At 37.6% G+C, this 24,817-nt stretch overlaps 1 protein-coding gene across 1 annotated transcript in view; it reads right to left on the minus strand.

Moving 5' to 3' along the window:
- Cftr (CF transmembrane conductance regulator) overlaps positions 1–24,817 on the minus strand; it is a 145,743-nt gene that overhangs the window by 110,158 nt on the left and 10,768 nt on the right. Inside the window, exon 2 of the mRNA XM_051151883.1 lies at positions 9,920–10,030. Coding sequence (XP_051007840.1) covers positions 9,920–10,030 — 111 coding nt within the window. The remainder of the gene's footprint in view (positions 1–9,919; positions 10,031–24,817) is intronic.

A 24,817-nucleotide genomic window follows, 5' to 3' on the forward strand; every position in this document is an offset into this window, starting at 1 on the left:
GATATAAGTGGATGATAAACAGGTGAAGACCAGGACAGCAAAGAATTGTCAGCTATGAAATAAGAGAGATGTAGACTTGAGGGAAAAGGAAGCTATTGTTTTGTTTGTAGCACTTAAATGATCTGTAGGAATAGAGGAGTTAGCAACAACAGTAGATAGTATTGAGCCAGCAGCACATTAAAGAGGTTTAAGGAAGGGAAAGAGTTCTAGACTTGCAAAGCTCAAAAAGTAGGAACATAGAGTGAGTTTGTGGTTTTCATACTCATGGCACAAAAGTGAACTAGAGGAGTCAATATGCCTCACCCAACTAGCTGAAAACTTGGGGTTACTGCCAAAAAAAGTAAAGGAGTATTTTAATTTCTAATAAGAAATAAAAAGAGATGCAGCATCCTCAATATGTCGGTGGTGAGCGCCTATAGAATCTGAGTGGCAGAAAATCAGAAACAATGAATCCTGTGGGTAACCTGGCACTTGACTCCAAAACACCTTAGTTGGTGTTTCTAAGATGGGAAAGGACATCCTGTGAGGTGGTAACACAGCTCCAGGTGCCGTGCTGCCTTCTCCCAGGTCCAGAAGTAGTGCAAGGTACTACTCAAAAATGGATTCCTCGATTCCAGAGAAGCTCCAGCAACCAGACCTTGGATACCTCCTGCTTCCTGAAAGGCAATTCCTGAATCCAGGGATAGCATCTCAACCTCCAAACCATAACATACTGGTTGCTCAGTGGAAACTGGCTGTAAAGTAGGATCATACAGGATCCTGATACCAAGATGGTAGAAGCCAGCCAAATCCAAGTGCCCCTGGCATCTCAGCATCTGCTTGACCAGCAACCTGCAGCTGGCTGGATCCAAAAATTCCAGTGCCTTGTTCCTCCAGACTTTTCCTACCATCCTCAAGACAACTCAGGACTCCAGATACTTGCAGATCAGCCTTTAGTTTAGCTCTTTCCTAGACAGAAGGGGACATCCTGGGAATGTCCCTCATAGCAGTCCCAGGTCCAGGAATCCCACAAGGTACTGGGCTAGTGGCCCCAGTGCTGTCCACCTACTCTAGCACAGGTCCCCAGTTCCAGGGGTGGTCAGCTCCTGCAATCAGACCTCAGACTCTTCCTGCTTCTTGACGAGCTGTCATGAGGAGACCAGCAAGACCTCACTGGATTACAAAGGCTGGAGAAACCCAGCAGGTTCTGAGAACTAACAGCAAGCGGCAACTAACAGGAAGTAGCATGGACAACCAGATGCCTAAAGGCCAGCATAGTCAACATAGCCAACAAAAACCAGGGCAACATGGATCCACCAGAAACCCCCTAAAACACAGGATATGCTAATGCAGCTGAAATACAGGAAAATGACCTTAAAACTATGCTCATAAAGTTCAGACATTTAAACAGGAAACAAATAAACAAAAAAATCCCCCCAAAGAAATACAGGAAAACATAAAAACAGGTGAATGAAATGAGCAAAAAGTTCAAGACCTGAAAATGTAAATAGGAGCAATAAAGAAAACTGATAAAAACCTAAAGATAGAAAACTCAAAGAAGATAACACAAACCACAGAGGTAAGCATTACTAACAGAATACAAGAAATGTAGGAGACAGTCTCAGGCATAGAAGATACAATTAAAGAAATTGATACATCTGTCAAAGAAAATATTAAATTGAAAAAAATTCCCAACACAAAACATCCAAAAAATCAAGGACACCATGAAAAGATGAGACCTAATAATAATAGGAATAGAAGAAAGAGAAGATTTCCAGCTTCAAGGTCCAGAAAATATTTTCAAGAAAATCATAGAAGAAAATTTCCCCAACCTAAAGAAAGAGATACCTTAAAGCATAAAAGAGGCTTAAAGAACACCAAATAGACTAGACCAGATAAGAAATTCCTCCCACCATATAATTATCAAAACACTAAATCTATAGCAAAACAACAACAAACCTGAACTAAACTAAACTAATAGCAGCAAGGAAAAAAGGCAGACCTAGCAAGAATCATATGTAACTTTTCAACAGGGACTATGAAAGCCATAAGGGCATGAGCAGATGTTATGGAGACACTAAGAGAGCATATATGTCATCTAAGACTTCTATAACCAGCAAAGTTTTCAACTCCCATAGAGGGAGAAAACAAGATATCCTATGAAAAAACAAATTTAAATATCTATGCACCAACCCATACCTATAGAAGACACTAAAAGAAAAACTGTAAAGCAATGAGGTCAACTACACCCAAGAAAATACAGGATATAAATAACTTCACAACAGCAAAAACAAAAGAAGACAAGCACACAAACACACCATCACCACCAATACCAAAATAAAAGGAACTAACAATTAATGGTCACTAATATCTATCAATATAAAAGGACTCAACTCTCCAATAAAAAGAAACAGGCTATAACAATGCCTTTGTAAAGAGAATCCAATATTCTGATACGTACAAGAAAAACACCTCAGTATCAAAGATAAACATTACCTCATAGTAAATGACTAGGAAAAGGTTTTCCAAACAAATGGACGCAAGAAACAAGCTGGAGTAGCATCATCATATCTAATAAAATATACTTTCAACCAAAATTAATCAAAAGAGATGGGGAAGGACACTTAATTCTCATCAAAGGAAAACTACACCAAGAGGACATCTCAATCCTGGACACCTATTCCTCAAACAGAAGGGTGCCTGAATATATAAAACAAACATCATTAAAATTTAATCACACAGCAATCCCCCACATTAGTGATGAGAGACTTTAATTCCCCACTCTCACCAATGAACAGATTATCAAAACAGAAACTAAATTAAAAAATAATGAAACTAACAGAGGTCATGAATCAAATGGACCTAATAGATGTCTACAAAATGTTTCACCCAAACACACAAAAGTATATTTTTTCCTCAGCATCATGTGGAAATTACTTCAAAATTAAACATATACTCAAGCACAAAGCAAACCTTAAGAAATATAAGAAAATTGAATTAACCCATTGTTCTTTCTCATAGGACCATGGATTAAAGCTAAACCTCAACAACAGAAATAACAAAAAACCTACACACTCATGGAAACTGAACAACTCTCTGTTCAATGACCACTGGGTCAGAGAAGAAATAAAAAGTTAAAGACTTCCCAGAATTCCATGAAAATGAATCTCCAACATACCTAAATTTATGAGGCATGATGAAAATAGTGCTAAGAGGAAAATTCATGGGCACCAAGTGCCTTCATAAAGAAATTAGAGATATCCTATACGAACAACTTAACAGCACACTTGACAGCTCTAGAACAAATAGACGCAAACATAAGAAAGAGGAGAAGACAACAGGAAATAATCAGACTTAGGGCTGAAATCAATACATTGGAAACAAAGAGAATAGTTCAAAGAATCAATGAAACCAAGAGCTGGTTCTTTGAGAAAATCAACAAGACAGACAAACCCTTAGCCAAACTAAAAGAAAGAGGGAGAGTATTCAAATGAACAAAAGTAGAAAGGAAAAGGGGGACATAACAACAGACACTGTGGAAATCCATAGTCATTAGGTCTTACTTCAAAAGCCAGTGTTCCACAAATTGGAAAATAAAAAGGAATTGGACAATTTTCTTGTTAGATTTTACTTACCAAAGTTAAATCAAGATAAGGTAAACTAAACAGTTCTATAACCCCTAAGGAAATCAAAGCTATCAGCAAAATCTTCTCAACCAAAAAAAAGGCCAGGACCAGATAGTTTTAGCCCAGAATTCTATCAGATATTCAAAGAAGAGCTACTACTAATACTCCTCAAACTATTCCACAAAAAAGAAACAGAAGGAATATTGCCAAACTAATTCTATCCAGCCACAGTCACCCTGACACCTAAGCCACACCAAGACTCAACACAGAAAGACAATTTTGGACAATTTCACTCTTGAACATTGATGCAAAAATACTCAATGAAATACTCGCAAAGCAAATCCAAGGACACATCAATTACATAATCCACCATGATCAAGTAGGCTTCATCCCAGGGATGCAGGGATGGTTCAACATAAGAAAATCCATCTATATAATCCATCATATAAACAAATTGAAAGAAAAAAATCATATGATCATCTCATTAGGTACAGAAAAACATTTGACAACATACAACACCATTTATGTTTAAAGTCATGGAGAGATCAAGAATACAGTGCCCATACCTAGATATAATAAAGGCAATATACAGCAAGCCAATAGCCAACACCAAATTAAATGGAAAGAAACTCAAAGCATTTCCACTAAATTCAGGGATGAGACAAAGCTGCCCACTCTCTCCAGATCTTTTCAATGTAGTACTTGAAGTTCTAGCTAGAGCAATAAGACAACTAAATGATGTAAAGTGAATACAAACCCAAAAGAAAGAAATCAAATCACTATTCATAGATGATATGATATATACATAAGTGACCCCAAATATTCCACCAGAGAACTACAACTGAAAATCACCTTCAGCAAAGTGGCTTGATACAAATTTAATTCAAAATATCAGTAACCCTCCTGTATAAAAACAACAAACAGGCTGAAAAAGAAATTAGGGTAACTATATCCCTCACAATAGCCACAAATTATATGAAGTATCTTGGTGTAATTCTAACCAAGCAAGTGAAAGATCTTGTGTGACAAGAACTTAAACTATGGGAAGAAAGAAGCTGAAGATATCAGAAGATGAAAGTATGTCCCATGCTCATGGATTGGTAAGATTAATATAGTTAAAATGACCACCTTACAAAAAGCATTCCATAGATCAGATTCAATGCAATTCCCATCAAAATAACAACATAATTCTTTACAAATCTTGAAAGAACAATTCTAAACTTCGTATGGAAAAACTAAAACACACAGAATGCTATACAATAAAAACTTCTGGAGATATCACCATCCCTGACTTCAAGCTATACTACAGAGCAATAGTAATAAAAGGTGCCATGGTACTGGCATAGAAAAAGACTAGTTGGTAAATGTAATCAAATCAAAGACCCAAAAATAAGCCCACACACCCAAGGACACTTGATTTTTGACAAAAGAGCTAAAATCATATAAAAAAGATAGCACCTTCAAAAATGGTGCTAGTCTAACTGGATGTCTAAATAGATCCATATTTATCACTCAAGTCCAAATGGATTAAAGACCTCAACATAACACCAGCTACACTAAATCTATTAGAAGAGAAGGTGGGGAAGAGCCTCAAAATCATTGGCACAGGAGACAGCTTCCTGAACAGAACACCAACAGCTCAGGCTCTAAGATCAATAATTAATAAATGGGACCTCTTAAAACTGAAATGCTTCTGTAAGGCAAAGGACACTGTCAATATAAGAAAACAACAGTCTACTGATTAGGAAAAGATCTTCACCAATCCTATATCCACCAAAGGGCAAATATCCAAAATATATAAGAACTTAAGAAATTAAACACCAACAATTTAACCTAATTAAAAATGGGGCACGGAACTAAAAAGAGAATTCTCAGCAGAGGAATCTTGAATGGCAAAGAAGCACTTAAAGAAATGCTCATTGACCTTAGGAATCAGGGAAATGAAAATCGTAAGGACTCTGAGATTACATCTTACTCTTATCAGAATGGCTAAGATAAAAATCTCAAGTGACAGCATGTGCTGATAAAGATTTGGAGGAGGGGACTATTCCTCCATTGCTGGTGGGGTTGCAGAAATGTACAACCACTACGGAAATCAATTTTCTGTGATTTCTCAGAAAATTTGGAACAGCTATACCTCTAAACCCAGCTACACCACTCCTGGATATATATCCAAAAGATGCTGTAGAAGAATGTTAATTCAGAACATGGCTGTTCTGGCAAGAGATCACATCCAAAGATCCTCTAGGTCTGCATAACCAGGCTCCAATACAAACATGCTTTTAACCCATGAGACAGAGGCAAACAGATCTGAGTTCATTCCAGCCTGGTATACAGCAAGTATCAGGTAAAGAAATGCTTAGATTCAGGCATGGTGATGCATGCCTTTATTCCAAAACAAACGTAAAGTTAGTTTGTAGAAGAAAGCACCAGTTTTTAAAAGTGATATCTAAATGAGTGGCAAAAAACGTGATATATCAGAGATTTGACAGAATAGGATACACCCAACTCTCAGGAGAAGAAAATGTAAAGAGAAGCTACTTAGGAATTTTTTCTGAGAGAGGGGGCAGTTTTTTATCAGGACAGTAATAGAGAGATGGGTTACAGAGTTACAGAGAGAGAGAGAGAGAGAGAGAGAGAGAGAGAGAGAGAGAGAGAGAGAGAGAGAGAGAGAGAGAACTCAGTTCAAGATGGAATGAGCCAGAAAATGAGAACCCAGAAGATTATTGTTTGATGAGTTAGTCTGAGGCTAAGCACAGTAATTCCAGGCCACGAGAGAAGCCAGATTAAATAGGTCAGCTGAGAGAAGAGTTTGAGACAGAACAGCTGAGTGAACCAGCCAGCCCAAAGCTCAGAAAGAACAAGTAAGGGTGATCTTATTAAGCAGTAAATCTCAGAAGCTAAAACAGTCTAGACCTAGATTAGATTATACAGAGGCTAGAAGCTTTGAGGACTAGGCCTAGGTTAGAAGAAGGAGGCAGGTAACCTCTCAGATAACAACTGAGCAGGAGAATAAATTTACTTTTACAAGATGCTCCATCATACAACAAGGACACTTGTTCAACTATGTTCATAGCAGCTTTATTTGTAATAGCCAGAATCTGGAAACAACCTAGATGTCCCTGAACTGAAGAATGGATAAGGAAACTGTGGTGCATTTACACGATGGAAGACCTGTAGAGAAACTGTAAGTGGGAGCATATCTATAACAAGCTGAAAGCCTAAGTCAGGGTAGGCTCCTGGGAGGATATGAGGGGGACTCTAGCAGAGACTCATAGCAGCAGGGGCCATAAAGACTGAAGTGGGCTCCCTCTAACTAGAAAAGCCCCCTAGTAGAGGGGAACACCAACTCACCCACAAAAACTTTGACCCAAAACTCACCCTGCCTATAAGGTGTACGTGGATAAAGATAGAGCAGACAGAGCAGCGACTGAAGGAATTTCCAACCAATACCTGGCCCAATACAAGACCCCTTTCATGGGAGAAAGCCAACCCCTGACATTCTTAAGGATACTCTGCTATTCTTGCAGACAGGAGCCGAGCAGAATTGGCCTGTGAGAGATTCCACCCAGATGGATGTTCTCAACAGATGTTGAGATTCACAGGCAAACATTGGGTGATGCGTAAGGAGTGAAAAAAGTGGGGTGAGGGGGAAACAGAAGCTCCACAAGATGACCAACAGAGCCAACTAACCAGGGCCCAGAGGGGCTGGCTAAGATTAACGCATCAACTAAGGACCATGCATGGACTGGAACTCAGGCCCTACAAAGATGTAGGCTATGGGCAGCTCGGGCTTCATTTGGGCCCTTCAGTAAGGGAAGTGGAGACTCTCTCTGACATGTCTGTTGCCAAACGCAAGTGTACCTAATTTCAGGGGGGGTGGGAAGTGGCTTCAAAATTCAGTGTCATCAACAGACAGGTCATCTGAACAAAAACTGAACAGAGAAACTCTGGAGTTAAAATGACATCACAGAGCAAATGGGCCTAACAAACATGACCAGAGCATTCCAGCAAACATTAGAGAACACATGTCCTTCTCAATGACCCATGTTAGGGCATTCTGGATGCCATTTGCCCACAGGGGAATAAAGCTGGATATCAACAGCATACTAAAACCTACAGAGACACAGGGAGGCAGTTCCAAGAGGAAAGTCTATAGTAGCAAGTGCCTTCAAAAAATAAACTACAAGATTTCAAATTAATTAATAAATGATATAACCAAAGGCCTTGGAAAAACAACAACAAATGACACCAAAGAACAGGAGATAAGAAATATTTCAAAATCAGGACTTAAATTAATGACATAGAAACAAACAGTGAACCAAGAAAATAAAGAGTTGGTTCTGTGAAAAGGGTAACAATTTAACAAATCATTAGCTAAATTCACTAAAAGGGAGATAAGACCCAAATTAATAAAATCAGAGATTAAAAGAATGCCATTTCAACAGACACTGAGGGTATTCAAAGGATCAACATACTTTAAAAATGTAGATCTCACTAAATTGAAAACTCTAAAGGAAATGGTTAATCTGTGGATGCATATGGCCAATAAAGTTAAATCAAATAGACGAAGAAATAGTTTTAAAAGCTTAATAACAGCCAATGAGATAGTACTAATTAAAAATCTCTCTACAAAAAGTGTGCGCGCGCGCGCGCACACACACACACACACACACACACACCAGAGCCAGATAGATTCAGCACAGAATTCAGAGTCCTACTAGACCTTCAAAGAATTAACACTTAAACACTTAAACGGTTTGATAAAATAAAAAAGAAAAAATTTTAAATTATTTTTACAAAGTCTTCACCTGATACCAATATCAGACAAAGACAAAAAAGAATGAGAATATTAGACCAGTCTTTCTGATGTACACATGTGTAAAAATTCTCAATAAAATACTTTTAAACCAAATTCAAAGACTTATAAAAGATATCACCAACAATGATCAAGTTATTGTCATCCCAGAGATGCAGGAATTAGTCTACAAGCATAAATGAATAAATGCAATACACCAAACAAATAAGCTCTAGGGACAGAAACATAAATATCTTCTTAATGTAGCTATGTCTTTGACAAATTCCAGCATCCTTTTATGATAAAAGTCCTAGAGAATCTATGGAAACAGGGGACACATGCCAATATAGTAAAGGGAATACACAATACCACAGCCAACATTATGATCAATGAAGAAAAATTTCTGCTGAAATTAAGAAGATAAGGATGTCTACCTACCCTCTTCACTATTGTTTTTGGGGTTTTTTGTAGTTGTTGCTGTTATTGTTTTGTTTTGTTTTATTTTATTTCTCTGTGTAGCCTTGGCTGACCTAGACTCACTTTGTAGACCAGGCTGGCCTCGAACTCACAGCGATCCGCCTGCCTCTGCCTCCCGAGTGCTGGGATTAAAGGCGTGTGCCACCACGCCCAGCTTTTCACTATTGTTATATTGGTTGATATGTTAGCTAGATAAGTAAAACAAGAGTAGTGGATAAAGTATATATCAATAGGACAGGGATAAGTAAAAGTATTCTTATTTTTATTTTTAGATTATATGACTCGATAAATAAAAGAGCACAAATACTCTACCAGAAAACTCCTACAGTTGATGATAATATTCAGCAAAGTAACAGGGTATAAAATTACACACAAAAGAATCAGTAGTCTTCCAACAGAATGATATGCATACAAGAAATCAGGAAAAAAAAAACAATTCAATTCACAATAAGCTCAAAAATAAATTATCTTTGAATAAATCTAACCAAACTGCAGGACTTGTACAATGAAAACTTTAGGACACCAAACAAATTTACAAAGGTACCAGAATATGGTATACTCCCATACTCATTTACTGGTAGGACTGATATTATGAAATGGCATTTTCTGTCAAAGGCAGTCTACAGATTCAATGCAACTTTCATCAAACCCCAATATAATACATCACAGAAACTGAAAAACAAACATTAAGATTCAAATTAAAACACAAAAGACCTAGGCTAGCAAAAGCAATCATGAAAACCTGTCACTGTAAAAGTTTCCTAAAATATATACATACATGTCAGTAAAAGGTATTTAAGTATTAAATATTAAGTATTCCCTTATAGCAAAGAGTTGATTCCTCTCTTAGACACCATAGGCTAGCAAATAAAAATCCCAGTATCAGGTAGATCTATCTAGGGTTTTTGGTTACTGGGGTCCTAGAAACTCCCCAAATATTACAGGCTATATATTGTCAATGTTCTTGATTAGCTTTCTGTTCTCTAAAGGACATGAAAATGTTTTTCTTTTGCAAGTAAAGACATGGGTAAGATCATACCTTTCTAGCCGTTCGGACACGTGGTCAGCTAAATCAGAAGCAGGGGCTTGGTATATGTCTGACAACTCCAAGCGCTGTCTGTATCCTTTCCTCAAAATTGGTGTGGTCCAGCTAAAAGACAGGGGGGCAGACAGATAGAGTCACTTGGTTAGGTCTACAATACAGACATCATTCTTAAACCAACTTTCATGCAGAAAATATACCTTGCACACAGAAATACAAAGGTGAAGTAAGGCAACTTATATAAAACAATCCATATCTTACTTGATATACCCATAGAAACACCAATGCCTCTGAACTGATACCATTGCTCCTTTCGGAATAGACATGGTATACATTACAGTACATTCTTTCCCAAGAGGAAAAAAAACTGGGGAGACATAAGACAGTCAATACTCATACATAATTTTGTAAGTGTAGCCTAGGGTATTCAGCAATCAGTTACTGATTAAAGGAACTGAATATAAAGATAGACAGTGAATAGTTTATATCAGTTAGCTGGTATGCTTACCTCCATATCACTGATGATATTTATTAGAAATTTAGTGCATAACACTTTATGATGGAAATAAGAGAAGCTGATGGAGGAAATAAGCAGAGTAGACCTATTTGCTCAAATACATTGCTTCTAACTACTAAGAAAAAGGAAGATGACCTTCACAAAGACAGAAATCAGAAATGCCATACACACACACACACACCCCTACCTCAAAGCCCACCACTAGTGATACCCCCTGCAACAAGGCCACATCTCCTAATCCTTCCCAAACAGTTTCATAAACTGGTGACAAAGTATTCAAATATATGAGCTTATGGGTGCTATCCTCATTCAGACTTCTGACACCACAATACTAAAAGTTTTCTATTAGAAGTATTTTGAGAGTAACCCAAACATAGTGGCACATAGGCATAGCCCCAGAACTTGGGAGACTGAGGAAAAGAGAAGATGATTTTAGAGGCTATCCTGTGTATATAGTGAGTTTAAGGCTAGCCCTCTAATTAGATAAATGTTTGAGTATATAGTGATTTTAAGGCCAGGCATATATCTATTGAGAGTGGGAAAAAATAAATTGTAAAAAATAAACCATATATCAAGAGAAAAGTTCTAAATGAAACTCAAAAGAATAAGGTTTTTCTCAGCTTAAATTTTGTGTATTTTGGGGGAAATGGTTTCTCTATGTAGCCGTGGCTGTCCTGGAACTCACTCCATAGACCAGGCTGGCCTCAAATTCAGAAATCTACCTACATCTGTCTTCTGAGTACTGGGATTAAAGGCATGTGTCACCACAGCCTAGAAAAATTTGTGTATTTGTTTAAGGAAGGAATTCATGTGGATTTAGCTGTTTAAAAAACTGGCTTCTTCCTCAACACCTCAACTATAGGGGTCAGTTAGTATAGGAGGTAAAACTGAGACAGCGATGTGCAACATGATTTTGTGATTTAGGTAATTACTCTTCATAAACTTGACGCAAGACTTTACTACCAATTTTGATGTCTATTCGGCAATGGCCAAAGAACTGTCACAAGCATAAGCACATTGTTATTTTCATTTGAAAATTTTTCTAAGCAAATAGAAAAAGGGTGTTCCCTTATTACCAGGATTAGAGACTAAAAGCAAGGAAAGTAAAAACTAATAGGCAATAGAGTGGTGCGCTCTGCAAATAAATAATAATCTCATTTTCCAAAAAACAAAAGCAAAAAGCTGACTCAAGACCTTTACCATTCACTGCTTTATAAATGCTCTTACCGTTATCAACTTTGATCATTAAACACAGAATTGGGAGAATACCGAGATGCACATAATATTGATATATTCACCACCTCAGAGACAGTGGACACAAATGACCTCAATACCATAACAGCAACGTATAAAATAAATGCAAAGTGATAACTTCCTGAACCTTTGTTCTCTATAATTTTATATTTAACAATGGCTATGCTTAATAGCTAGCTCACAGATCATCTCAGCTAGAAAAATCAGTGTGTAGATCACCACTGGAAGAGGTTTGAAATCTCAGGAGGCTGACGGTATGGGACAAAAAGAATGACAATTTGTAGAACACACTAAAAAATGCATATTAGCTATTAACAGCCTTGGGTTCTCATATATTTGATATTATTAAAATAATGCATCAGCAGATTTTCACTGTCTTCCAATACCATACCTCAAAGGGCACTTAGAAGAATTGTAAAATCTTAACCCCTTAAAAATTATAAGCACTATTCCTTTGATCCATGAATAAGATTTAGTTGTCATTCACATGAATGATATTATACATCGGTTCAAAATAACACATTTTATAAAAATCATCCTTTTTCAGACTACGTTGAGATACTATGTCACACTGACATGTAGTTTTACCTAGAAGGCCATAGCACAACTACTGTCAGCCAATGTAAATCAGTAGTATTCATATCCAAGCTCACCATCTGTAATTTATTATTAGTATTTCTTGGTAGTTACTCTACGGTCAACCTCTATTTATTGAAACTGTTTCAAAGTAAATTATTAAAAAAAATGAAATCTAGGGGCAGTAGAAATGTCAGTGGTTTAGAGTGCTTTGGTGCTCTTCAGGGAACCAGAGTTTGACTATCAGCCTGTACATGGTGGCTCACAACCATCTGTAACTCCAGGTCCAGAGGATCTGATGCACTCTTCTGACCTTTGAGTTTTCCAGGCACACATGCATTGCATATATATATATATATGTGTAAAACACTCATAAAATATAAATATTAAAAATTTAAAAACCAAATGAAAATCTATTAACCTTAGGCTGTCAGCAATCACCAGATTTAATCTAAGTGGGCATACAATGAAGAAAAGAAAAGAGATCCTGTACCTTCCCACCCCAAGTCCATCTTCAGGACACTGGCAACAACTTAGGCTAAGAACCATAAAGGCTGGGGCAAGAGATGTGCATCATTAAAGAGTCTTGGTCAAACTATGGTCTGGTCTCAGCTCTTGTTCAACAAAGCAGTCATTATCACTTGTGGGGACAAGCCAGTTCCTGAGAAAGACTGATCCTGCACAGGGTCTGATTCTCATGCACAGTGGTCTATCTGTGCACTTCTGTTCTCTTGAAATCCAGGTGACTACAGGCTCATGGAAATCACTGAAAAGAATGCAAGAGCATCTTGGGAGTCTAGAAAAGGATACTATGGCGGAGACAGATTTCTCACTCTTCTCTTTGTGCACCCATCCTAAAGAGGGGATGTGATAGCTTAGGCATAATCATTTTTGAGACAAACAGTACTTGAGTGACATAAAGACCTATACCTAAAATTAAGAATCTAACCCAAAGTTTTGTTTTCTTTTTGTTTTCTTAGATATAGAAGTATAGGGAGAGGAGTAAGGGGAAAATGGGAAGGAGGGAGGAATGGGAGGATACAAGGGAGGGGATAACCATTGAGATGTAATATGAATAAATTAATAAAATAAAAATTTAAAGAAAGAAATAGAAGTATGACTAGTGTTTATTATTGGGAATACACAATATTACAATAGCTGTAGTAAATACTAAAGGATTCCAAAACACAAAACAAACAAACAGAAAACTAGAATTGTTTTATGACCCAGTAATTATATTTCTGAGGATGTTCCAGAAAGTATTGGTCAATTATTTTTCATTATTATTAATTTTTTATTTTTACATATATATTTATATTATTACACATATATAAAATAAACTACCTACAGCAAGAAGAACCATAAAACCATCAGGAATTATATAAATGTTACATTCACAGTGTTTTGGCTATTTGTATTTGGCAGCCTTGAAGAAAACATCTTTCCTATCTTGGTGCGTCTAAAATTCTGAATGTAAATCAATATCGATCATATCTCATCATTATCAACTTAAAACATCTATCTAGACCTAAAAACATCTTAACCCCTAAACAAGTAAGCTTAATCACAAAACTAAACTATCCTGTCTTCAACACCATCAGATTTTTAAAGCAAGAAGACAGATGCAAAGTGCAGGCAGGGCCACCAGGCTTTCTACATGTTTGCAGTGTCCTGTAGGCCAAATGAGGAGTTAGGGCTCTTTAACAAAAACAGTTTCTAAATTGCTATCTAAAAACTATAAAATGACAATTAAAGCTCTGAATTTTCTCTAAACCTTCCCTTGTAAAAGGCACATATTTAAGCTCCTAACCAGTTTTCCAATTGGTGTTTGTTAATCTAAAAGACACTTGGCATTTTCAGCTGCAAAAACTTGATGTCAAAGTCATGTATCAAATATTTTCAGACTCAATCATTATTTGCACAGAGAAACCATACTTCACAGTATTTAATATTACTTTTTATTAAACTAATCAAATGAATTAAATACTGATACCATCAGTTGTGTGACATTTCTATCACAAGTGACATGTTAGTCCACACTTAAGACCATTTTCCCCATTTATATAAAACAATTTTTAAGAAATCAACTGAAAGTTATCCAAACACTAGAAATGTATTTATCATCCCCACGTTCAGAATATCTCCCATTGTCCACACCTAAACAGTCAGAGCCACTGAAGGCAGGCAGAGACAAAGAAGTCATTTTAATCAGTGTGTAGCATAGCTCTACCCTACCACTCATTCTAGTTATTTGCTAAATGGCTATGAAGAAGCGGAGGAGAATTCTACTGCTAAAAGTTAACTGACCTCTATACAGTTTTAAAAACATAAATAGTACTTTGAATGCCAGAATAGTTTTATCAACTTAGATTCAACGTTGTTTTATAGCTATATGTACTTTTCAAAGAATTTTTGAAAAGCTAAAACAGAACCCAGCTTATAAATGTTCTAGATAAAGCAAGAGGGCGTCAAGACTTCAGTCTATCCTAAGACCTGCACAAGGTCAAGCCAGACAAAATCCCAGCATGAAGGAGGCAGGCGGGGTGAGAAAGTCCTGCCTTTACCTGAGACGATAATGATGGCTGTTGACAGTTTTGTTCAAGGATACAGACCTGAGTGACTATAATACTGCCCTACACATCACACATCACACACACACACACACACACACACACACACACACACACACACACACAATGTCCCTACACTTATGTATACATAGCGTGAAGTGGATTCAGTAGGTATAAAAACAACACATGAAGAGGGGGTGGTAATGAAAATGCAGGGAGGGCAAGGAGTGCAATTGATGAAAACACATTATATGCATATATGAAATTCTCAAACAAAAAATAATGAAAATAATAAAAAATCTAAAATCACAGTAATGATTTCAGAGTGATAGTTGCATCTCCAATGGTTCTGGGAGAAATTTGACATTGAACTTGCTATATCTCCATTATAATGCTGACTGTATAAGCACTGACCACTAGACCAGCAGGATTGACTTTATGAACACTATACATGAATGCTATTGCTTAGCCACTTTTGCTTTTGAGAGCTAATTATTCAAGCTCTCATTTTCCAAGGGAATTATAGTTCTTATTTCAAGTGGCTAGAATATAACATAGTCAATGAGCTTCAGACGATCTGGACAACTAATTACTTGCTACTCAACAAAATGATCACAAATTCTGAGAAATATCTTCTAAAAGCCTAAGGTTTGTAGGTATTCTGACATCCTAATGAAAACCAGTTTGTAACTTTGTAACAAAATGAGTCCAAACTTTAAATAATAAAGTAAGGCTACCCATTTCTTAAGATATCTCTAAATATAAACCAGGAAAGAGGGGGGAAAGAGAGCCAAGGGGAAAGAGGAAGACTACAGGGACGGGAAGAAAGAGGAGAGAAAAGGGGAAGAGAAGTAGAAAGAGAATGGGAGAAAGGGTAAGGGAGTGTGTGTATGTGTGTGTGTGTGTGTGTGTGTGTGTAAAAGCATGAATGTGTATATGCGTAGTTTCTTTTCAGTTTTTCTAATATTTAATGATGAACATACAACTTTAGGAACAGAAAATGTTCTGTATAAGAGGTTTTTTATATGTCATTACAAATGCATACTATGTTTAACAAAATATAAACTTTCTGGTGAAATATTACTTACCTCCAAGACTGCATAATGCATAGAACTATATTAATTTTTCATGAAATCACATATTCTTTCTTAAAGTGTTCATCTTAGCTGATACTTTCTCTTGAATGCAAAGCCATTTTTCCTGGCTCTACTACAAATATAATGCTAGGAAAATTGCAGGTTATTTTTAGGAGAACCCTAGGACACAACCCTATCTCTGTCATTTTCAAGCCAGGTATCCTTGGAAAAGGCTCTTAGAATCAGTCAGCTACCAATCCTTCTAGACATAACTACCATGACTACTACACCTGGCTTTCATGTGCGCCAGATTCAGTGTTGTTAGGAAGCATCACAGCTATTTGTTTCTTCATATACACTGTTTAGCTTTGGTTTATTTTCATATCAACAGAGTTTAATATTATTAACTATTATAATAGCTAATATGAGCAAAGTAATATAGCATTATATTTTTTAAATAATCAAACAAATTGTTCCATCGATTTATAGCAATCTTACATTTATAAATCCATCGTATAGATCTGATATTAGATCTAGGAATGCTTAAGTACTTTGTTCAACATGGAATTATGCAACTGTTATTTTTATTTCCTCATATGAGGGTATGAGATGAGAGCCATACCCAAACTTTACTAGTTAACACATGGCTTGGGCTGAATTAAGAGCATTTCTATCTAACTATCTCTAGGCCTAGGCATTGAAGCTTGTAGCCTCCATACAACCTAATCTTCTGCAAGTGAAGAACTTAAAGGATTCAGCTTCCACCTTCTGTCTGCTAACCTAGGCCTAGACTGACTTCAGCCTCCAAGACTTACTGCTGAATAAGCTCACCTTTCTATTTCTTTCTGAACTCTATCTGCCTCATTTGACTTAGCTGTTCTGGCTCAAATCTCCAAGCTGATTGATTCAAAGCTGCTCCTCTCCATTCTCAATTGCTCTGCTTCAGAACACTGCCCCTAAACTCTACAAACTGAACTGAACTCAACTGGACTGTGCTTCCAAACTCTACTGTACTGTCTCCACAAACCTCCCTCCTGCACTCTCTCTGCATTGCCCTGAAATAGCTTGTTTTTCCTGTCTGTTCTCCTGAAAGTTGGGCATATCCTATCTCTGACTCATTCTGTCAAATTTTTCTCTGATTCATCACTTTGTCTGCCCCTGAATTAGATGTCATTATTTGGGATTAGAAGTGTGTACTAAATTCCAGATAAAGGGATTAAAGGTATGCTGTGTCCATATTCTATACAGAGGGATTGATTAAAGGTGTAAACTTCAGTCAGAGAGATTAATGATGTGTACTAAGGGTGAGTCTGTATTTGGGCCAGATCACATAGACCTAGGTCTTTGGATGTGATTCCTTGGCAGAGCAGCCATGTTGCTGGATTAAAATTCCTATACCAAGTCAGAATTTAAAAATAGACCTGTAATATCAAAACTTATTTTGTGTCTAATTTACCATATTTTAGCTAATTTTAAAAAGAAGCTTATATTTGGATATAATACCAAAAACATAAGTAACAATAACAAAAATAAATAAATATAAAAACTCTTATCCTTTAAAATATACCTTAAAGAAAGTAGCAGATATTGTACATAATTAGAAAAAAACTGAGAATCAAATATCTAATAAGGGATGTTAGGCATATTAAAAACTTCTTAATAATAGGCAACCAAAAACTTAAATGATCAAAAGAGCCAAATAAAAATTACAAAATAGAAATTATACAAATGGCCAGTAAGGACATGAAATGACCACTACAAAGTAGAAAAATGCAATTCAAAACCACGGCTAGATTCCATCTTATACCCAGTAGAAGGGATGTAATAATGACAAACTAAACAGATAAAAATTATTGCAAAGGTATAGAAAATTGTAACCCTCAAGTTCTGTTTGTCGGAATATAAAATTGTGTATGTACTATAGAAAATAATCTGTAAGGTGTTAAAAATAGTAAGCATAAAGTTACTGTATTACTTAACCATTTCACTCCTAGGTAAATATGCCCCAAAATAAAAGTGTACCTCCGCATAAAAACTTATACCCAAATGATGTTCACAAGAGTATCACTTACAATAGGCAAATGGTTAAAATATACCTGTCAAGGGAAGGATTAAGAACATGTATATCCCTAAAACAAACAATGCACCACATGATAATAGGGGCAACTTTGGAAAACACTGGGTAAGAGGTGGGAGGCAAAATAGTTTGTTTCTTTAGCACTGTGGTAAAACACTGACCACAAGCAGCCTGGAGACGGAGGGCTGACACTTGTGTGTCCCAATTCATCACTAAGGGAAGCCAAGGGAGTAGCTCAAGCAGGAACCTAAAGTCAGGAATTGAAACAGAGGCCATGAAGAGGATGCTGCTTCCTGGCTTCTTCTCTGTAGCTTGCTGGATTGGCTTTCTTATACAATCTAACTTCACCTACCCAGGCATGGCTTTGACAACAGTGGGCTTCCTCCTCATATACCACTGATTAATCAAACAATACCCCCACAGACTTACTTTTAGGGCCAAACAGATGAAGGCACTTTCTCAGTGTAGGCCTTTCCCGGATGAGACGTTCTCACTTCAAGTAGACAAGGCACCTGAAGTATGTCCGTATTGACATATGTCACATTAGATATGACAGAGCTGAGAAATAATTACTAATGACTGTGTAGTATCTTTTTTGTATGAACAAATATTTCTAAAATTTATTTCAGTGATAGTAAACTGTAAACATGGAAAAATCCATTATTTTTTATATTGTAATTGGGTAAATTGTTTGGTGTGTGAATTTTATCTCAATAAAGCTCTAAGTAGGAGAAACAGCAGGAAGAGATGAGACATCAGTGTTTGTACTTGAAGGGCTTTTAAGTGTGATATGCTTTTAGAACTGGTGAAAATGTTCAATGAGAATGATATCTGAGTGTGTGGGCAGCTCGTGGGAAAATCTAAAGATTGGTAACATGCAACATGAATGTTATATATTGTTCATTTCCTGCCTCCCAAGGCAAAGAACCTATGTTTTGGACCAACTATGAATTGTGAGGGGGAAATGGTATTGTGATATGATACTGTAAAGAAACTAAGAAACGTAGGTCACTGGCCGTGAGAGCACACTTGCATTTATAGACTGCAGAGTCAATAAGCAAGGCTATAAGAAAAGAAGAAAACAAAAAGAAAAAGATCCCACCCACCTTAGAAGATGAGAGAAGACACAAGGAGTGTCTCTGAGAGGCAAGGACCCATGTGCTCTGGAAAAGCAGCCTCAAGGTCCGTTTCTATGAAGCCACAACGAAAAGCCGCAAACATCACTGCACTACACCGAAAGGCAGGAAATATGGTCCTAACTGCCCCTTGAAGCTGCTTGTATCCTGCATGAGAGTTTACTTTTAGGAGACTGAACAAAAGAGCCAAGTGAAACTATTGCTCTCTAATCTCTGAGCAATACTTCCATGGCTCAGATAAGAAACATATTTGAAACGAAGAGAATAAGGAAGACAGAAGACAGCGGGCCTTGCAATTGTACAGTGGAAATGCTACTAGGTTCCTGACAGGCATGATGAAAGTCTACAGATGAAAACCTCTGTGCTATCAGGACATCCACGCTGCAGTGTTATAGTCATATTCTGGAGAGCAGAGGAGAAAAGCACTTTTAAGCACCCTCAGGGGAGGGTGAAAGGGGAAGAAGGGTACAAGTTCCCCCATTTTCTCACTAGATAACTAAAAATATATATTGCACGTGAGTGGCATCTCCTATACAGTATATACATGTTCCCATGCTAGTATTTTTAAAGTCATTATTTGATTTATTTTGGTGTTCCTCCCTTTCTCTAGAACCTTATATCCTTTATTGTGGTTCTTTTCCATTTTGCTTTTTCAGACACCATTTCTAAGACCCAAAGTAAATGCTTTTAATTTATCAGGAAAATAAACATGTTTTACTGAACCATGGCTGTCATTCTGGCAGTGACTAAACATTTGGAATGAAAGCTACTTTATTCTCCAAGGTATTCCAAAATTATAAAGAGCATTTATCTTTTAGAAAACTTGTAAGAGGCTCTGGACAGATGGTAGAACCCTGCAAGTGCCGTCTGGTGTGAACCATAACACATACAACACAAGGTATACATGCTTTTGTGCCATTGACACATTAAACTCAAAATACATTTCCTTGTGATCTTCAATATTTAAATGATTTAATGGACTCTCACTATGTATACAAAACGTCCTTTTTGATAGATGTTTGTCATTCACTACCTCAAAATAACTTCTTCTAATTCAAAATTTTAGAAAATAATTCAAGGACCAGCAGATGGCTTAGCAGGTACTTGATGCCAAGAATGATAACCTAGGTTCAAAACCCAGAAACTATATTCTGGAAGGAGAGGTCTGCCTCTTACAAGTTGTCCTCTGACCTCCATACATTAGTATATATGCAAGTACACGCACACACATACATGCACACACAAATGCAAAGTTAAAAATGTATTCCACCCCACATAGTTTGAGATTATTTTCTTATTTGATTGCTTCATTTGGTAAATAAAATGATACAACAGAGGCTAGAGGTAACTAAAAAATGTTTTAACGTGAACATGGTAACAGGAGCAAGCCAGCCGCAATCCCAGCATGGATGGAGGAGGGGTTCATGAACTCTCACCGCTTGGGAGAAATTATTGGTAATCCATAGCTGCTGGCAAAGGGAGAGTCAGTGCTGAGGGATGCCCATTCCTGAGAGGCTTCCCTTCCCGTGCTCCAACAAATAGCCTCCCACACACAGGAGACACACGAGGCGGCACCGAAAGAACTCAGTGGGTATTAAATTTAAAATAATTAAGAGCACATGAAGGTGAGAGGGAAAACAGTGAGAATAATAGAGGATATATGGGAGAGGAAGAGATGAGAGGGTGAGTTAATCAAAATGCATCATGTGCATGTTTAACATGAATGTTTAGAAAAAAAGAAGAACTAATTCTACACCAGGAAAACAAGGACAGTGGTGTTTAACGTTCAGTGTGTGATGAACATGGCCTCCGTAGCTCTCCTTGCAATCACCTTGTCAGATGAGTCAGTTCTGGAATTTCCTCGTTGTCTTAACCTCCTCTTGCCCCTCCTTTGTTTATGTTCTGTACCCTGTGACACCATTTAAACCAGTTACCCATGGTGAATCCTCAGCAGGATTAAAAGAGCCCTGTGGCATGTTCATTCAGGCTTCTCCTCTGTGGATGTTTTGCCACCTCCCAACTAAATATGCAACTTGGTTATTAATGGCATTTTAATCTCTTTTACCTTCTATTATGATTAATTCACTTTTTTAAAAGACTGTAAAGTATAACAAATTAAAGTAGAAGTTTAACATGGTTATGCTTTTTCTTTTTCAGTGATGAGGAGGATGTAGTAAACACATTTTATGACTCGGAATAGGTTCATATCCTGTTCCTGAGTTTGGGAGGCAAAGTATTTCTACTTGCATTGTCCAAAAACCTTGGTAGCACCAAGAACAAACAATGAAGCTCCTGGGAGCTGCACGGAGGAAAACAGAGGCTTTCCTACCAAGCATTCTTGGGGAAAAATGAGATGCAGTCAGGGAACCAACTCAACAGCCAGATTGGTCCTGGATTTGGCACGCAGTAAAACTACTCCAAAGCCTTACGTCACTGAATATTTTTGTCTTTGTTCAAATATAGCTGTACATTCTGAGAAGTTATTGGTAGTCCATAGCTGCAGGGAAGTGGGGGTGGAAACCAGCTAAGATCTATTTTAAAATTGCTGAGTTTTACAATAACACAGCACATAATAAATAATGGTGATTAATTTACTTTTATAAGTATTTAAAGAGTTATCTTTTTAAACCTCAAATGTCATAATCTCTTGCTTCCATTTAGCTTTATAAAAATAAACTTTGAAGGAAACATAGAGCCAGATTCTCTGGGCCTTGAACTCTGCAGGAGTGCAAGTGGATGAAAACACTGATAATAAGGAGGCTCTTAATTTTTAAAAAGATTCTCCTATCACTATCACCAGGCAAGCTAATCTTTGGTTTAGCTGGGCTACATGAAGAAAAATAGCTTCCTTGAACCAAAGCCTGAATTCTATTTCTAAGTCTCTATCCATTGACATCCTTCAGGATGAGCCTCTCTCCCATCTGGTTCACGTCCCTCCAGTGTCCACTCTTCTTCTCTGTACTTCCTTCATGTGAGCCTCTATAAAACTGTCTATTCCTTTATGAATCCTGGGTCCCCACATACACTAAACCGCATGCCACAAGGAGGAACATCTTATATAGTTATGTATAAACTGCCATATTCCCTGAACTGTCCATTTAACATGGCACATAATTCTTATTCACTTTTCAAACTGTTGAATTAATGTTAACAGTACTTATACTTTGCTAATATGTTTTTGCTCATGTGACAAATTCTTAAGGACAACAGAGTCTACAAGTTATCTCCCTATCTCCATTGTCATGTTCACTACATTGAACAAATTAGAAACTTGGTGAATTGATCTGTTAATAATTAATTCCACAAACATAATATGTGTATAGCACCCAGAGGACAGACACTGATTGCAAGTAGGCGTTGCTTGAATATTACTCCTGGTCAAGGCAGTGAGAGAAAAAAACCTCCACAGGAATGCAGTGCAAGCAGGAGGGATGTGTACTTGGTCAGAGACAATTCTCTAATAACATTCCAATTTTGTTTATCACTTAATAACCCAAAGAACTAAACTCCAAAACCAAGATTACTTGATTCTCTATAATACTATTTTATGAAACACTTTCTAATATCAAAACTTTCTTCTCAATATTCAGCCTTTATTAAATTTTTAGCACAGACCAAGTAAAGTTTCATAAACTACTCCCTTGATAGTTCCCATATCCTGCCTTACAGTATCCATATTTAGTGTGGATATCTATGTGCTTCCCTTCAAATGATTGCATCCTAACCTCTGAAGCTCAAAACATTTGGAGGAAAGACATTGAGAAGGCTCTAGCCAAGATGATGTTTTCCTTATAAAGGATTAGATTAGGGACACTGATCTAGAGACACAAGGTGTACTCTGTGACAAAGGGTGAGAGCAGGGTGCTGCCTCTACAAATATAAAAATGCTAAGGACAACCACCAGCATAATGATGAAAGCTAGTAGAAAAAGCTAGAGGCAAACAGAACAGATTCTCACTCCCAAGCCCCTGGAAGAAACTGAGTCAGCTAACGCTTTGATCTCATACTTACAGTTTTCAGAACTATAACAGTAATTTTTGGTGCTTAGTCCATCCAGTTTATAGTACTATGTAATGTCAGCCTCCCCCAGGCAGAAAGGAAGTGTACTGTTAGATCAACGGGAATAGCTTGAGTATTTGAGATAAGCTTAAAATTTAAAGATGAGGGTTGAAGTCAGTAGCTCAGAGCATTTGCTTAGCATGCTTCATGCTGCCATGAAGTCAATCCCAGCAATACCCCACACACACACACACACACACACACACATGAACACACACACACACACACACACACACATGAACACACACACACACACACACACACACATGAACACACACACACACACACACACACACACACACACACACACACACCTGAGGATGAAAGTCAATAGCAAACAAAAGGGCATCTTGGGGGAGTAGAATCATAATTCAGTGATGTATTGTGTCTACTTTATAGGAGAGGGTTAAGTGCATCAGTGTTGATGCAACTGTTAAAATTGTTGCCATTTCCTTATTAAAGAGCCATTCTATTTGAGGCCAACTTGGTCTACAAAGGGAGCCCAGGACAGCCAAGGTTACACAGAGAAATCCTGTCACAAAAAAAAAAAAAAAAAAAAAAAAAAAATACCACCACCACCAACAACAACAAAAAAGCCATTCTATATCTTCTAATACTTCTTATCACTTAACACACAGAAAGTCCTCATGGGGTGAAGGCTATGACAACTGATGAGGTAAACTGAGGAGCTTAGGCTGACATAAATCAGGGGGAGAGGCACAACAACCCACCCACAAAATCTTCGACCCAAGATTTACCCTGTTTACAAGATGTGCAGAGATAAAGATAGAGCAGATATTGAGGGAACATCCAACCAATGCCTGGCCCAACCCAAGACCCACCCATGGGAGAGGGCCAACCCTTGACTCTCAGAGTATTAAAGATACCCTCCTGTGCTTGCTGACAGAAGCCTAGCTGAGTTGTCCTCTGAGAGGCTCCACCCAGCAGCAGTTTGAAACATGCTGAGATTCACAGCCACATATTGATTGGGTGATGCTTAGGGATTCTAGTTAAAAAGGAGAGGGGGTGTGAAGAAGAAAATGACCTGGAGGTGACAGGAGCTCCACAATACATACGACTAAGAGAACCAACTAAGAACCATGCAAGACTGAACCCAGGCCCCCTACACAGATATAGCCAATGGGCAGCTCAGACTTTATATGTGCCCTTTAGTAAGGGGAGCAGGTGCTATCTCTGATATGGACTCCAAGTCTAGCTTTTTGATCACTTCTCACTGGCAGGACTGCTTTGCCAGGCCATAGAAGAAGAGGGCATGCACAGTCCTGATGTGACTTGATGAGCTGGGGTGGATGGGAAAAAGTAAAGAAGGGGAAAGGGGGAGGGGGAGGGAGGGGCTGGGAGGAGAGGAGGCATGCAACTATGACCAGGATGCAAAGTGAATAAACTATACATATTATGAAAACTATCAGAGCATTTAGGGTACATCAGGTTGAGTTCTCTAATATAAGCAGGTTTCTCCTAAGCCATTGCAAACATGAGTTTGACAAAAAAGACCAGCCTCCCCAAATGACACAGAGTTCCTAGCAGACTGACTTTGAACCCTCCCACGTCTTCACTCTGAATATCGACTCTGCAAATTTTGAATTAGACAGTTATCTTAGTCATGAGA

This window comes from Acomys russatus, chromosome 10 (genome assembly GCF_903995435.1).
Source record: "Acomys russatus chromosome 10, mAcoRus1.1, whole genome shotgun sequence".
NCBI classification, from domain to species: domain Eukaryota; kingdom Metazoa; phylum Chordata; class Mammalia; order Rodentia; family Muridae; genus Acomys; species Acomys russatus.